Raw genomic sequence first — 16,453 nt, 5'->3', positions numbered from 1 at the left:
GCAAGATGGTAGTAGCAATCCGGGCGGACCTTGCACAAGGTCTTACCACCTGCAATTTATAAAGACTAAGGGGCTGTTTCACCATCCATTGATTAGTGTTAACTGGCGGTTAGGTGTGATGCCGTCTCTATTTGTTTTGTTCGAATAGACGGAGCGCATCACATTTAACCGTCGGTTAACGCTAATCAATGGATGGTGAAACAGCCCCTAAATCTCGACCTTTAATTGAATTATTTTGCAGATATATTCCAACTACAGCCCTGGTTTGATTCACTGATTAAACTTCCAATGAAACATTCATACATCAAAAACACATGGCCTTAAGTTATCTATCAGCAAGGGGCGGATTGTTGACAGGACAGCGGGTCCAGCTGGCGCAACGCCCCCTGCGCGAGCGCGGCGCGGTCGGGCCAGCCGCCGGCAGTCACTCGGAGCCTGGCGGCACAGCGCCAACTCTGGACAATATGTCCTCTCTACTCGTACAGTGTTTATTTTTACTTGTGTGGTTTGTCCACCTCGACTGTGAAGTGTATCAAGATCGACCAAAAATCAAGACATCCAATGGCGATTTAATACTGGAACCAGCCTTTGACAAAAATATATATTTACTTCCCAATGGACCCAAATCGAGCGTGTACATCGGTATGTTGGACCTCCTCGCCATCAACAGAAGCAGCAATTCCGGCGGCGCGCCGCGGCCGGCCCCGGCCAGCAATGCTCTCGACAACTATATCAATGGACCAAATGGCATATTACGTAGATTGGATAATTTAGAGAACCGTGATAATGCCTTGCCGAGTAGCATTCAGTTCAACGTTTCCACCATTTGGAGGAGAATAAATAGAATAAACACGAAACTTTCAAATCTTGAAAATCAATTGATGTCAATGACAAGAGATGCATGCCAGTCCAACCCCTGCCAGCACGGTGGCACTTGCCTATCATTGGTGAGTGGTTACCACTGTCTATGTCCGTCAAATTGGGAGGGAACTAGCTGTGATGTGGACGTCAACGAATGCCGTAACTTCGCTGGAACGGATTTGGGGTGCCAAAACGGCGCTTCGTGCATTAATAAACCTGGATCATACGAATGCCAATGCAAATTCGGATGGTTTGGTCTCCATTGTACTAGAAAACTTAAAGACTGCTCAGGTGGTAACTACGAAATGTGCGGGCATGGTACCTGTATTCCCGTCCCTACTGCAGAAGGTATAATGTGCATTTGCGACCAAGGGTGGACGAATAATGGCACAGGACCTGTGTGTTTAACAGATGTCAATGAGTGTGATTCCAGTCAAGGGTCACACTGCTCAATCAATCCTCGAGTTGAGTGTATTAATACCCCGGGTTCGTTTAGATGTGGGCACTGTCCGCCAGGATACGAAGGAGATGGATTTATCTGTACCGACATAGACGAATGTTTGACAATTGCTAACGGCGGCTGCAGCCCCATGGTCACGTGTCATAATACCATCGGCTCGCGAATCTGCGGAAGTTGTCCACCTGGCTATGTAGGAGACGGGGTCACCTGCACTTGGAGAGGCACTTGTAGTATCAACCGTGGCGGGTGCCACCCCTCAGCCCGATGCATAGACAGCCTGGGTGGCCAAGCCAGTCAATGTGTGTGTCCCGACAGCATGGCAGGCGACGGCGTAGGACTTCATGGTTGTTACGTTGCTACTGGTGGGAATGCCACACAGCGATGCGAAAATAACCCATGCATTCACGGTCAATGCCACGCCCTTCATATGGGTTACACGTGTATTTGTTTCAACGGCTACAGCGGCGCACATTGCGACACACCCGCTGATAGCTGTGCAAATAACCAGTGCCACAACGGAGGTTTCTGCAGGCAGGACTCTACTTTGCCGAAAGGATTCAGGTGTGAATGTTCGGCACAATACACAGGTGAATATTGTGACACACCAGTTAAGAATTGCGGCGGCATTTTAGATAGCGAAGAAGGCAGTCTTTATTATCCTTTGCATAACTCTACATACACACATGATTCGAAATGTGCCTGGGTGATACGAACTGTACCTGAAAAAGTGATTAACGTAACTTTTAGTAAATTTAATTTAGAAAGTAGTCCTGAGTGTAACTATGATTTTTTGCAAATTCATGACGGTCGCGGTTCTGCCAATCAGCTCATAGGTCGTTTTTGTGGAAATGTATTTCCTAAAGGAGGTAACATCATATCCAGTCATAATTATTTATATTTCTGGTTTCGATCTGACAGTACAGTAGCTAAGGACGGATTTAGCCTTCATTGGAACAGTATACTTCCGTTTTGTGGTGGTGAAATAGACGCCACTAAGCATGGACGGATAAGTTCCCCTGGTTCGCCAGGGACATATCCACCAAATAGAGATTGTTACTGGCATCTGCAAACAACCCCTGGCAAAAGAATTCAACTACACTTCTTTGAACTCGATATCGAAATACATGCCAACTGTACTTATGATTATATAGCCATATACGACGGTGAACACAACAGCGACCCACTTATAAGCAAGTATTGCAATTCTACCCAGCCTGCACCCGTTCATTCAGCTGGCTCAGATATTCTTATTCATTTTCATTCAGACGCATACGGTTCGGGTCATGGTTTTCAAATTTCTTACGCTCCCATCGAAGGCGTGCCGGGATGTGGCGGCTTCTTTACATCAGATAAAGGAGAAATCGTCTCACCGTCGTACAATGGCAAATATCTACATAACTTATTGTGTGACTACAAAATTCGAACACGTCCGGACACAAAAATTCGAATCACATTCGTATCCTTTGCGTTGGAGCGTTCATTACGATGCAAGTATGACTATGTCAAAATTTACGACGGTCCCTCGCCCGATTCACGACTTTACGGTAAATTTTGTGGTAATACATATCCAAAATCATCATTTGTCTCTTCTTCGAACAATCTCTTTATTAAATTCAAAAGCGACTACAACCAGGCCTCTGACGGTTTCAAAATAACTTACGAAACAGTCTGTCAGCACACAATTGTCGGTGACAGTGGTGTCATCAAATCTCCAGGATATCCCTTCAATTACCCGGAAAACCAAGTTTGCGAGTACATCATCCGGACTGTCCCAGGGAAAGCGATTCAATTGAGTTTCCAAGATTTTGACGTAGAGGACAATAGATATTATAACTGTCGCTACGATAACGTTGAAATCAGAGACGGTCCAGACGTTAACTCCACTTTGTTAGGTAGATTTTGTGGAGGTACCGAACACACGCCGCCCACCCAAATGTCAACACACAACTACATGTACTTACGGTTTAATTCGGATATGAGTATCACTGGCACTGGATTCTACGCGAATTACACAACGATTAATAGTAAATGTGGAGGTATTTACAAAGAGTCGACGGGTCTTATCAACTACCCCAGCAGTACTGGTGAACGATATGAAAATGATCAATCCTGCACGTGGATATTGGATGCTCCTGCGGGATTCATTATTAAGCTAACCTGGAACAGATTCGATTTAGAAGATATGTCTTCGTGTAATAGTGATTACTTGGAAATTTCAGAGATAGACGACAATAATGAAAATAATGTGCTACGGCATTACTGCGGAAGCACGTCACCACCAGCCTTGACATCGTCTACCAATCGTTTAATGCTGAAGTTTAAGTCTGATAGCAGCATACGGTCAACCGGTTTTTCTGTGCTTTATTCATTCTTAGATGCAAGATCACATTGTGGAGGGACGTTTATTAGGACTCATGGCTTCATTTATTCCCCGGGTTGGCCTAAAACTTACGACCGAAATCGTGACTGCACATGGACGATCACAGTTCCTGCTGGCCAACAAATCAAGTTAAATATTTCAGAGTTTGATCTAGAACAACCCTTGCGTGGAAATTGCGATCGTGGTGATTACTTAGAAATAAGAAACGGCGGAACTTCGAGTTCACCAAAAGTTGGCAGATACTGTGGAAGCTTCCGATCCAAATTCATTACATCACATTCAAACACCATTTATATTCACTTTCATTCGGACGTGTATTTAACTGGTAGAGGATTCAAAATCGAATGGGACGGAACAATAACAGGCTGTGGCGGAACTTTAACCAGTGCCACGGGGTCCATATCTTCTCCCAACTATCCACAAGTCTACAACGATAATGCGGAATGTTTCTATAAAATAGTTGTCAGTCCTGGTTCCCGGATACAAATAACTTTTGCTGATTTAGATCTGGAACGTACACGAAATTGTAAAGATGATTATATACAAATTTTTGACGGACCCACACACAACGATCCCGATTTAGGTAAATACTGTGAAATGTCACCAGCAGCAAATAGAATAATGACCTCATCTAATCACGCCTTAGTTAAATTTCGTTCCGATATATATCTGGGAGGTAAAGGATTTTATCTTAATTACAACACAGTGTGCAATAATAATTTAACTGGTAGCTACGGGATTATTGAAAGTCCCGATTTCCCAGGAAGTTACCCAGGAAACTTAAATTGTTTGTGGACTATTACCGCGCCGAAAGGTCATAAAATTAACGTCACTTTCACACATTTTGATATTTACAAATATGTAATTAGAAGATATTATCCTGTCTCCATGGGACTTATACGTTTTAGAAGTAGTGTACCGCCGTGGCGAGTACTAAGTACCAGCAGCTGCGATGTTGATTATTTACAAACGAGACAGCTACCAGATGTAAACTTTTCTGAAAAACTTTGCGGGTCCACAGCACCGGCTCCTTTCAGTTCCAAAAGTAATACTTTACAAATAAAGTTTTTTGGGGCCTCCTCTATGGCAAACACAGGTTTTCGACTGGAGTGGGTAAGATACGGCTGCGGGGGAATACTCAGAAAACGATACGGATCTCTGTCAGTGGACAAAAAAGATGCCTCGGATGAAGAGATGGAATGTGAATGGATCATAGAAGCACCCTTGGGTAGAAGCATTTCTATTACATTTTCAGATATATATTTAACGGAAAGTACCAATTGCACGTCAGATGCTATTGAAATTTACAACGGACAAACAACTAACTCCCCGCTTATCTCAAAGATTTGCCGCCGGGGTCCTTCGTCGCTACAATCAAATGCTAACATAATGCTGGTGAGATATGTGAAAAAGTCTAATCTGAGAGGTGCTTACTTCACTGCTCATTTCGATTCGTACCGAGCGAGATGTGGTGGCACCTTTAATTTGCTATCGGGAGTATTTAATTCCAAAAACTATCCTCAAAATTATGACTCTAATACTGATTGCATATGGCGTATCGCTGTACCTAAATATAATCGAATTGAAATAAATTTCATAGATATCGATTTGTACTCAACATATGATGATGATTGCGACGATTTCATCAAAATCTATGAAACTGGAGAGGACCTGGTGGCTCAAAATTACTCTAAATTGATATGTCCTGGGGCCGAAGTTACTCAATTTATATCTGTAAACAACACGATATCTGTGCAATTCGTATCTGACAGCGCCGGAACGGCTAAGGGTTTTAAGGCTAACTTCACGGTAACCTGTGGAGCCGTTATACAAGTTTATTCAGACGGTATCATTTCAAATGAAAAATTCATAAGTCACTCAAACCGAAGCTGTACGTGGACTTTAGTGGCACCAAACCCAAATCAGAAGATAACACTGACCGTAACTCATATATCGATTCCCAAAAATTTCGATATCGTTTCTAATAAAACTTGCCCAGCTTCCTACCTTAGAATTTTAGAAGGAAATGATGAAAACGGACCACTTATCGGCGAATACTGTGGAAATAAAGTGCCAAAAATGATTGTGAGTCAAGGGAGCGCGCTCACAATTCAGCTGGGTACGTACACCAACAATATCACTGGGCAATTCTCCGCCCATTACACAGCATTGTCTAACGCCTGCGGAGGTACTTTCACTTCTGAAGAAGGTACTATTGCTTCACCGAACTTTCCACTGCCATATCCTGTAAGTTCTGACTGTGAATGGACACTAAGCACATCGCCCGGTAACAGAGTTTATGTAGTGTTTGAAAAACTTGACTTGGAATTTTCTGAAGGCTGCAACGAAGATTATCTGGAATTACGTGAAAATGACGGTGCCGGGCCGTTGATAGATGTTTACTGTGGCAATACGATACCAACTAACATTACCAAAGCATCCAAAATATATTTGAAATTCCACAGTGACAATAAGAACGCAGGTCAAGGATTCTTACTGCACTACGGTTTTGTTCACGGAAATGAAATCACAGGTTTACAAAGCGGTGAAATTTCTTCTCCCTTGTATCCATCATCGTACGATGGTACGGGCGAGTTTACTTGGAGAATTGTGGCACAAGGGTCAGAACCCCTAGCTTTAAAAGTAGACCATTTAGAAATTCACACGTATGGATCGGAGTGCTCCAATTATTTAGCCTTTTATGACGGGTATGACGACAATGCTCAGCTTCTTCAAGAGCTTTGCGGCGTATTGTATGACAGCTCAAAAGAATTTAAAACATCTAATAATATTGTATTTGTAAAACTTAAATTGGACAATTCTAATACCGGTTCACTATTTCACGTCCGATGGAGTAAATTTTACGATGTCGAAGATACCGTTGATGAAGATGGGGTAGTCAACTGTGGGGCCAATGGAACACAACTTGTACTACCAGGAAAAACAATTTACGTCCAGTCGCCAGGTTATCCTGATTCGTATGAAAATGACCTGAATTGTGAATGGATATACAAAGCTGCACCGGGCCGGCATTTTAGTGTAGAGTTTTTAGACGTGAAACTGGAAGAGAGACCCAATTGTTTCGCCGATCACATTTCAGTGCATTCATCCGAAACTGGCATTCAGTGGAAGACCGTCAAAGATCACTTTTGTACAACTGAAGGAGATCACGATTCCGAAGTGGAAACCGAATTCATGAAGATAAGCTTCATTAGCGATTACTCTATAACCGAAAAAGGTTTTCGCGCCCAGATTAAGTCAAAATGTGGCGGTGTTTTATCCGATTCATCGGGTGAAATTGAAACAACGTGGTACGATCAAGAACAGTACAGATACGATCCTGGGAGTCATGTTAAATGTCAATGGCGGGTCAAAGTACGACCAGGTCACGTTATAAAATTCAAATTCGAACACTTCAACATGACTAATCAAGAAACTGATTGCAGTAAATACGTCACTATTCGCAATGGAGACGCTCGGGATTCGCCTCTAATAGGTAAATATTGCGGTTATTCTCATGAAAAACGTAAAGAAATGGAATCGTCCAGTAATCGTTTGTATATAACTTATGAGTTGACAAGATACTCTGAACCATTCCAAAACTTCAGATTGCACTATGAAGAAAAAAACGTCGACTGTGGAGTAACTTCTAAACTAGATGCTGACCACAGCTGGGAAATAATGAACACTCCGAATTATCCAAACATACCGATGCCATATTCAGAGTGCGTTTGGGTGTTTAGCGCCCCTGTAGGAGAAATTATCAGAGTAGATTTCGATAGATTTGATTTAAAATACGACTATGGCTGCAAAAAAGAATTTCTTGAGATCAGAGACGGTCAATCAAGCCTATCACCACTCATCAAAGATCCGCTTTGTCAGAACCCAGGATCCGTTAAATCCACTGGCAATGGATTGTATTTCAAATATGTTACCCAAATAGATGTACCAAATGTCGGTTTTAACGCAAATGTCTCCATTGACATATGTGGTGGGACAATAATAGCCAACAGTGGAGAATTGACATCTCCCGGCTATCCCCACTTAACTGCACTACGGGAAGGCACACTATGTGAGTGGCACATTAAAGGCTTTCCCGGACATGTTTTCCAAATACAACCTCAAGTTATTGACTTACCGGATTCTGAATCTTACTGTACAACCAAGGTCACCATAGAAGATACAAGTGGAGTAAACAAAACAATAAAAATATATTGCAATGAAGACGTTAAAGATTCCTACGACCCCGTTGAAACATTTACTGATGAATTTTTAATTAAATACTATGTCGGTAAACACTCCAGCTGGGAACAAGTTGCTGATAACAAAGGATTTCGGATTAAATTTAATTCTTCGAGGCCTGTATGTGGTGGTACTATAACAACTCCGGAAGGATACTTGATGACACCTGGCTATCCCAGGACAACAACTTTTCACTACTGCTACTGGCTGATCACTGTGCCAGATAAATCAAGACGGATACGTTTAGAAATCGAAGACTCTGATCTTAATACTGATTCACATAGAATAGGCATTTACAATGATAATTCCTTCCAAACTGTTATTCAAAATTTACCCAGCGAAGATTACAATTCATCAAACAATGTTTTTGAATCAACCGGAAACAAACTTGGAATTTATATATGGATGTCATCATCAGCTTCTCAGCATAGATTTAAGGCGAAGTTCAGCTCAAATGAACTGGCGCTATGTGGTGGCGCTCTGACCGGCATTAGCGGTGAACTCACTTCACCAGCTCTCGAGCGATCATACTCGTGCGAGTGGACATATAATGGTTATAATAAAAACAGTGACGAAGAGTATGATTATGATGATGATGATGGACATAATATTGAGTACAAAAGTATATACATTAACGTAAAAGTTAATTCTTCTGTAAAAAGCACAACGCGGTGCCGTTATAACGATCCTAAGCTGAAAATTAAAGCAGAGTGGGGAGATAGAATGCTCATATTTCAGAGAGATGTCTGTGGCAATAACGAGGCGAATTTTAGGATACCATCAAGCGGTATGAACTTGAAAATAAATGCAATTAAAAATAAAGCCAGCTCACTATATTTCCATGTGGAGTGGAAAATGCAGCCATGTGGGGGAATATTACAGGTTGGACAAGGCCCTGTTAATATTTTAGATATTCCGCATGGTTATAGCAATACTATAGACTGTGCATGGATTATTAAAGTGCCCGTGGGAAATAGGGTACAAATAAAACTAAACGGAACGTTTACGTTTGGGTGTTCTGATGAATTCATAAAGGTAAGTTTCGGACTTGGTGAAAATTATCCTGTAGTTGGAGATTATTGTAAGGAAAGAATGCAAGTAAATGCACTAGTTTTGCGAGCAGGAGAAATCTATGTTCAATATCATTCAAATGTGAAAAATGATACTTCTATTAAACTTACAGCTGAGACTGTCAACCATCAATGTGGCGGATACTTAACTAGATACGACAGAATATTTGCTTCCCCTAACTATCCAAAAGGTTATAGTGAGAACCAAGAATGTTCGTGGGAGATAGAGGCAGACTTAGGCAACAGCGTCTCCTTGCAATTTATTGGCCGATTTGTGATTGAAGACACACCTAATTGCATAAAGGATACAGTTTTTGTGTACGATTGGGTTGACGATGAATACGTACAACTGGCTCGGCTGTGTGGGCGTACGCCGCCGCAGGTTATCAATTCCACTTACAACAAGATGAAAGTCGTCCTACGCACAGATAGTACAATCAACTTAGACGGATTTCGAGCGATGTGGAGCCCCATTTGTGGAGGTAATTTCACAGCAAAAGAAAAAGAACAATTTTTATATAGTCCTGGCTATCCAGGAGACTACATGCCGTCACTCGATTGCAAATATAAAATATCCGCTCCTGGTCAAAAAGTGTTAATAAAATTTTTGGACTTTGAACTTGAAGGGACATATCCTGACTGTTCTTATGATAATATTACTATAACTTCTGCCCAATATGATTACCCAGATATCTCGTCCTGTGGATCTGAAATCCCAGCACAGAAGCGCTATTCAGAGAATGTTTTAATTAATTTTAAAACTGACAGATATATTCAAAAGAAAGGTTTTAAATTATCCTATGCTATTTACTCTTGCGGTGGCAAAGTAAACGAACCTACAGTATTAACATCGGGTGACGGAATCTACGACACATATATGAACTGCACCTGGACAATTGAGGCTCCGGCTGATAAAATTGTGGTAGTAAAGTTCATTAAGATGAATTTAGAAGCCCGCTCTTGTAATTACGATTACGTAGAACTTTATAACGGTCATTTACTTGATATAAATGAGAGAATAATAAAGACATGCGGTTTTCTACAGTCAGAGATCCCCGTATTCCGAAGCACTGGCACCAAAATGTTATTACATTTCGTTACAGACGGAAGCGTTAACTACGAAGGATTCAAAATAGGAATATTCTTCAGTTACGCGGAATCTGTCGGTTGCGGTGGTCATTTAAACTTAGTGGAGACTTCGTCGTCCATACTCACTTCTCCATTGATAGGTAATAATACCGTGTACGAAAATTTCTTAGATTGCTATTGGACCCTACATGCGCCAAATGACAAAGTTATCAAAATCGAATTTCTCAATTTCCATGTATCTTCCTGCACAAACGTTACTAACCAAACTGCTATTGGTTACAATAAATGTGATTGTGATTATGTTGAAATCCAAGATGGAATAAATCCAGGCAGTTCCCAAATTGGTATGTTTTGTGGTCATACTATGCCACCGCCACTAACATCTACAGGAAATCTTATGAGTATCCGGCTATCCACGGATGGCGAAATGAACAGTTCAGGATTCCGAGCTCGATTAAGCGTTCATCCCACAGCTTGTGGTCAGACGACGTTCACTATCTCTAACAACAAACAAGTGATCCGATCACCGGGTTATCAAACAGGATTCGTTCCGCGAGGACTACATTGTGCTTATGAACTTATCTCGCCTGATATGTACAGAATGATTCATATCCGAATAAATAATCTTGACCTGCAGCCAGGTGACTTCGATATGAATCATTGCACCGCTGATAAATTTGTAATCTTTGGACGTAACATGCCACTTAATATAAGTCTTGGTAGTCAGTTAATTCATGAATATAATGGTAACGACTTTTTCGCATCACCTTATTACTTTGAGGAAACTCTAAATTTACCGAAACGGTTTGAGCTTTGTGGCAATCAAAGCTCCCATGACTACTACTTATACGGTTCTATAGTTATGGATCTCTTTACTTCTCCAAATAGTGATTTAAAACACTATAAAGGCTTCGAAGTAGAGGTAGTTTACCTCGGCGACTGTGGGAGAAATTACACTGAACCACAAGGTCGTATACAAGGGGGTCGGTACAATGAGTACAACCCCGACCTGCAGGAAGGCGAAGAAGGGGATTGTTTTACCCTTATCAGTGCACCTGCCAACTACACAATATCTGCATACTTCATCAACGTCTCCCCAGACTATTGGAATGATGACATATATTTACAGGTATTTGATGGAAAAACCACGAGTTCCCCGAGTTTAATTAAAATTGCCACAGAGTCAAATTCAGACGAAACGGTGTTTTCAACGGGTAATAATCTGCTTCTGCGTTCTCATAACGTTGGCAATGACCACGTTACCTATGACTTGAATTATATCATAACTAACAAAGGTCGCGGCTGCGGTGGCAAGTTAACGAACGAATTCGGCCGCGTGGCGAGTCCTTTATATCCGAACATCTATCGCCAAACGAACACCTGCGAATGGGAGCTGGAAACACCAGCGAATACCAAACTGCGATTAGACTTCTCAGTGTTTGACTTGGGCGTGGCGTGTGACCAGAATTACGTAAAATTGGTCAAAAGAAACGGCGACACAATATCCACGTATTGTGACGAAACGCCGACTGATTACACGAGCAACGATAACTACGTTAAAATAGTGTTTACAACAAATTTGAACAATGGCGGAACGGGATGGGTTGCGAATTTCATTGGTGTTATCTAGTTAAAAGTTAAATGGAAAGAGTAGGTATCTACCGTATTTGCCACATGCTCGTTTTCCTCTCATTCGATGACACGATTTGTTTTAATTTTTTTGTTACTAGGTCCTTAACGCGGCAATTAGGTACACCACTTCTTTCACCCAATATGGTCGCCAAACTTTTTCACCTTGCCAACGAACGGCGGTTGCAGCTGTTGCAGCTGTCACTCGCCCAATGCGGCAGACTAGCGTGACCTTTACACTGTTGCAACCGCTGCAAGTTGGATGCGGCGATCGACTTAATTGACACTTGACTCACATAACTTAATGGTTACTTATTTTATTACTGTACTTATTTAAAAAAGTAGGTACATGTATCTATTTTTGTGATTATAAGAATTATGGATTACTGAGTAGCATATTAGTACGGAGGGTCAGTTGCAAAGATAAGCAACCCCCGGTGTGGTTACCGACATCATAGAGGGGTACCTTCCTTCTCTGCGGCTGACTATAATAGTAGTCTTAAATACTATCCTAGTATAATTTTAATATAGTGTAATATCGAAATATAAGGCGTTTAAAAATTGTGTATTGTTTGTTTTATTTCCTCACTAGCCTTTACCTGCGGCTTCGCGCACGTAAATCATTACCATTAGATCTGGAGTTGAATTAAAAATCCGGGATTTCGCAGATTCGCGGGATCAATACAAAAAAATAATTTTAAACCCAAAAAACCGGACTGCAATAAAACTAAAAGGAAAAACAAGTAAAGTGGTCTAGAACTATGTTTTAAGTATCTTAACGTTTAAAAGTGGGACCCATTCAAAATCGTGACGTACCTATTGCCTAACGTTTGTGGCCCTTGCGATCGCAATCAAATGACCGATTTCGCAAAAATACGGCCTCAGCTCCTAAATTACTTAAATAGATCGATACCCTAGCTTATTTTTTCTTTAGTTTTTTACGGCAGTCGGGTTTTTGATTTTAAAATTTCTTTTATTTTCATGCTTATTTGATATTTCTATGAAAACTGTAAGTAGTTAAAAGTAGGTATTAAAACATACATATATTTAGAATGGGCTAATTGTTAGCTTTATTAAATTTGTTACCAATATTGCTACAATAATATTTTATTTAAATATCCCGGCCATATTTTTTTTCGCGTACGCCATATTGAAATATTATATACGCTTGCCACTCCAACAGTTATGATTATGTATGACGAATCTAATACCTATAATTTAAAATCCGTCCAGCAGTTGAAGCTGCAGAGGGTCTGTCTGTGATAGTGCTATGGAGATACGCTCTTTTGCTACTAAAGTTCTTCATGTCTAATTTTTTTATGTTCCCGAAATTACTCAAAAACGGCTGGACCGACTTGATGTTTTCTAGGATGCGAGTGTCCCCCTTTCCTAGCGTTTTTTTTTTTTTAGTACCTACCTATCAGCTAGGGGCTCCACTGAGCATGGCCTGACATGCTCGTCTGGTTTTTTAATAAAAATCAATTATTATTTTTATGAATGATTGATTATAATATGCCTTTATCAAGAGTTTTACATATTTACAACATAAATCTATGTAAGTATGGAAGTTTTTAACTCAAACCTTAATATTAATATCTATACCTAGCTTATATTATTACGAAATAATAGATTTACGTTTAGGGAAAGTGTGTGTGTGTGTGTGTGTGTGTGTGTGTGTTGTGTGTGTGTGTGTGTGTGTGTGCGTGTATATGCTGTGTTAAAAATAAAGTTGTGTTAAATACTTCTGATGTATACATATCATTTAATAATATTGTAAATCTGTTTTAAATATATATATATATACCTCGTTGAGTTTCTTGCCGGATTCTTTTCAGCAGAGGTTTTTCCAAGCCGGTGGTAGATTTTTTTTTTGACATTCATAAGTGCTTGTTATAGCCTAAATTGAATAGATATTTTGACTTTGACTTTGACTTGACTTTATGTGCGTGTATGTGTGTGTATGTAGTGTGTAGAGTGCTTAGAAAATCGAAACACTTACTGACATTGTGACAGGTTTTCAATTGTTTTTAATTGGTAAGCCTCATCCACAACACTATCCAAAGTTAGATTTTTGATAGCAATGGTTAATTCAGGTATATTGTATCCACAAGCAAAGTCATGGAGAGAAAAGTAGTTTTCAGCTGTAGTTGATTGTACAAGCTTAGTAATACATTCTGTTTTAAGATGATCCATTAAGCATACATCTGCTAGAAGCAGCAATGGACGCAACTCTGTGCGGCCCTCAGGTAGAGTGCCCAAATACAAATATTCCTTTAAGTGCCGAAGATTAATCACGTTGAGCCCCACCATTTCAATACATCCCTCCAAAGTCTCTTTCCACTGGCCAGCAAGCATTCTCTTGAAATAATCACTGTGAGCAGCCAAGCACGCTTTATGCACATCAACTTTCCCGTCTGGTGCAGACAGCTTGAAATCAGTGAAATCTGTATCTTCATATAAGCTTGCAAATCCAACCAATTTAACTTTTCGCACAACAACACATACTTCTAAATCTGATCTAAATACACCATGCTTAAATTCCACCTTTGTTTTACTTAGTAATTTCGAGTTACATTGCGATTGTAAAGTCGTTGTCCCACAAGTCACATTAATTCTCACTTCAGAGTCCCTGCCCACCTCATGTTTCATGATTGTAACATATGTTACATGAGACCCACCAGAATCCCCAGTATTTTTAAATTTAAATTGAATCATGGCCAGGTCATCAATATCAAAATCAATTACAACTTCATCACTGCTGCCATTGCTTATAATTGAAAACAAAAATGTATGGCATGGACCTTTCCGTAGTTTTCGAGGAGTTCTGAAAAAAAAAACATGATATATGTAAACAAACAAATTAGAAAGGGGTAGTAAGGAAAGCTCCGGCCCAAGCCCTCTCATTCTGAGAGGAGGCCTGAACCAAGCAGTGGGACATATATAGGCTGGGATGATGATGATTGAGTGAGGAAGCTTGGGCTACTACACCACAATCATTGGCCTTCAAAGATATGCCCTAACTTAACACATTCACTACCACCGACGCACATATGCGTTTTCGGAACCTCGCCGAGCGCCGCTGTCATAATTATTCATACATTTTGAACGCACATGTGCGTCGGTGGCACCTGCGGAAGTCAGGCGGCAGTGAATGCGTTAACTACTTGTACTATTACTTATTCTGTGCCCTAACCATCGACATCTATGTACCTTACGGCACTAGACTGGCTGTTTGGAACAAAAGCATTGCTTCAATCATCAATATTACTTTGACACAACCGCTGTCACGGACGTCAACAGACTATAGTGAACTGTTCACAAAACCGCGCTGTGAACTGTTTTTGTGCGCCGTTTTGATTTAAGAAAAGAAACATGCAGTCTAGTACACAGATGTCAATGGCCCTAACTAATCCAAATTGAGTTCTTCAAACGAACAGTTTTTGGTGCAAAATTCCATGCATTTTGGTTTGTATAGTTAATTTCGCAATTTTGGAAAAATAATTAAGTTCTTTTACCATTGGCTGGCACCACTCCACTCAAACACTGTTTGGAAAAATTATCGACATTTATGCCGTAAAGAAAGACTAAAGTACATAGATGTCGATGGGCAAAATGGTTAGATTCATTTGGAAATGCCAATGAACCAATGTTGACGTTCACTAAACCATCCGTCCAGACCAACCAAGGCAAATGAAATCCATTTATTGGCGACAATTGGCGTTCATTATCATTACTCATTAGCACGGAATAAGTATCCATTAGTTGGTCATTAGATAGACTGACGTGAAAGCAGCTAAAAAATGTGTTTATGTACTTACACTTCCAACATAGTGGTGAATAGTGTAGCAAAAGTAACAAATGTAAGTACAACAGAATCGGTTGTGAATTGCTATTAATTCAATAAATTCCTTGTTTGCATTTACCAACCACTAGAGCAAGCAAAAAAACACTCAACTACCTACGTAAGATTGTAAGTTTCACACTGTGAATACTGTGATGTGATGTGAACCCAACAGAAAACAATAAGGCCAATAAGGAAGGGCGCGGCTGCGGTTTAATTTCAAAGACAATAAGATTAATTTCATTCATAGTGCTAGCCAGTGTAGCCAACCCTAGAGCTTTAACTGTAGATCTACAGTTTTATGGAAATTCTCTGTTTTTAGTTTTGGCCTCGAAATCTACAGTTTTTTATTCAAGATGCTGCAGGGCTACTACGAAACTCGAAGTTCGTATCGTACCGTCCCTCTCGCTCTCGTACTAAACAGTATAAGTGTCAGAGGGAGCGCACGACACGAACTTGGAGTTTCGAGTTTCGTAGTAGCCCTGCTGGCATCGTCCATTTTATTTGCTACGTGTAGTCCGTAATTAACTAAGTCAGTGGCGTATGCGCAAGCCGCGCGAACCAAAAAAAAAGTACCCTTAGTCATAATTATAGTATAGACTATTTTCAAGGCAAGCTTCCTCAAAAATCGCTAGTCACATTGTCTGATGAAGTGCTAGATTAGTTTATAAATAACACTAATTTTACTTGACGTAGAATAAATGTAACTTTTGCTTGAACTTGGCTTGAACTTAATTTGATTAAAACCTTTATGATTACATGTTTTTTTTTTTTCTTTCCCTATTATGTATTTTGTTTATATTACTCCAATATCATTAAATATTACAAAATAACAAAAAGATGTAGATTTAGATTTACTGTTTTTTATTTTATTTCATATT

General features: G+C 40.2%; 1 protein-coding gene and 1 long non-coding RNA gene across 2 annotated transcripts; one reads left to right on the top strand and one right to left on the bottom strand.

Annotated features, from left to right (window-relative positions):
* Positions 1-299: 299 nt before the first annotated feature.
* Positions 300-12,297, top strand: LOC141445297 (cubilin-like). The gene has a single exon (XM_074111097.1). It carries the CDS (start codon positions 315-317, stop codon positions 11,730-11,732), a length of 11,418 nt encoding a protein of 3,805 aa, XP_073967198.1. The 5' UTR covers positions 300-314; the 3' UTR covers positions 11,733-12,297.
* Positions 12,298-12,775: 478 nt separating this feature from the next.
* LOC141445299 (uncharacterized) lies at positions 12,776-16,014 on the bottom strand. Its single transcript, XR_012453309.1, has 2 exons — positions 15,550-16,014; positions 12,776-14,555 (listed from the first exon to the last, which is right to left on the bottom strand). It is a non-coding gene; the product is annotated as an uncharacterized lncRNA (long non-coding RNA).
* Between the last annotated feature and the right edge of the window lie 439 nt (positions 16,015-16,453).

This window comes from Choristoneura fumiferana, chromosome 2 (assembly GCF_025370935.1).
Source record: "Choristoneura fumiferana chromosome 2, NRCan_CFum_1, whole genome shotgun sequence".
In the NCBI taxonomy this organism is placed as follows: Eukaryota; Metazoa; Arthropoda; class Insecta; order Lepidoptera; family Tortricidae; genus Choristoneura; species Choristoneura fumiferana.
The sequence above is the reverse complement of the archived record's forward strand: the minus strand, read 5'-3'. Positions and strand labels throughout refer to the sequence as shown.

Coding starts and splice junctions, on each gene's coding strand:
- LOC141445297 (XM_074111097.1), top strand. CDS start 315: ATGGCCTTAAGTTATCTATCAGCAAGGGGCGGATTGTTGACAGGACAG.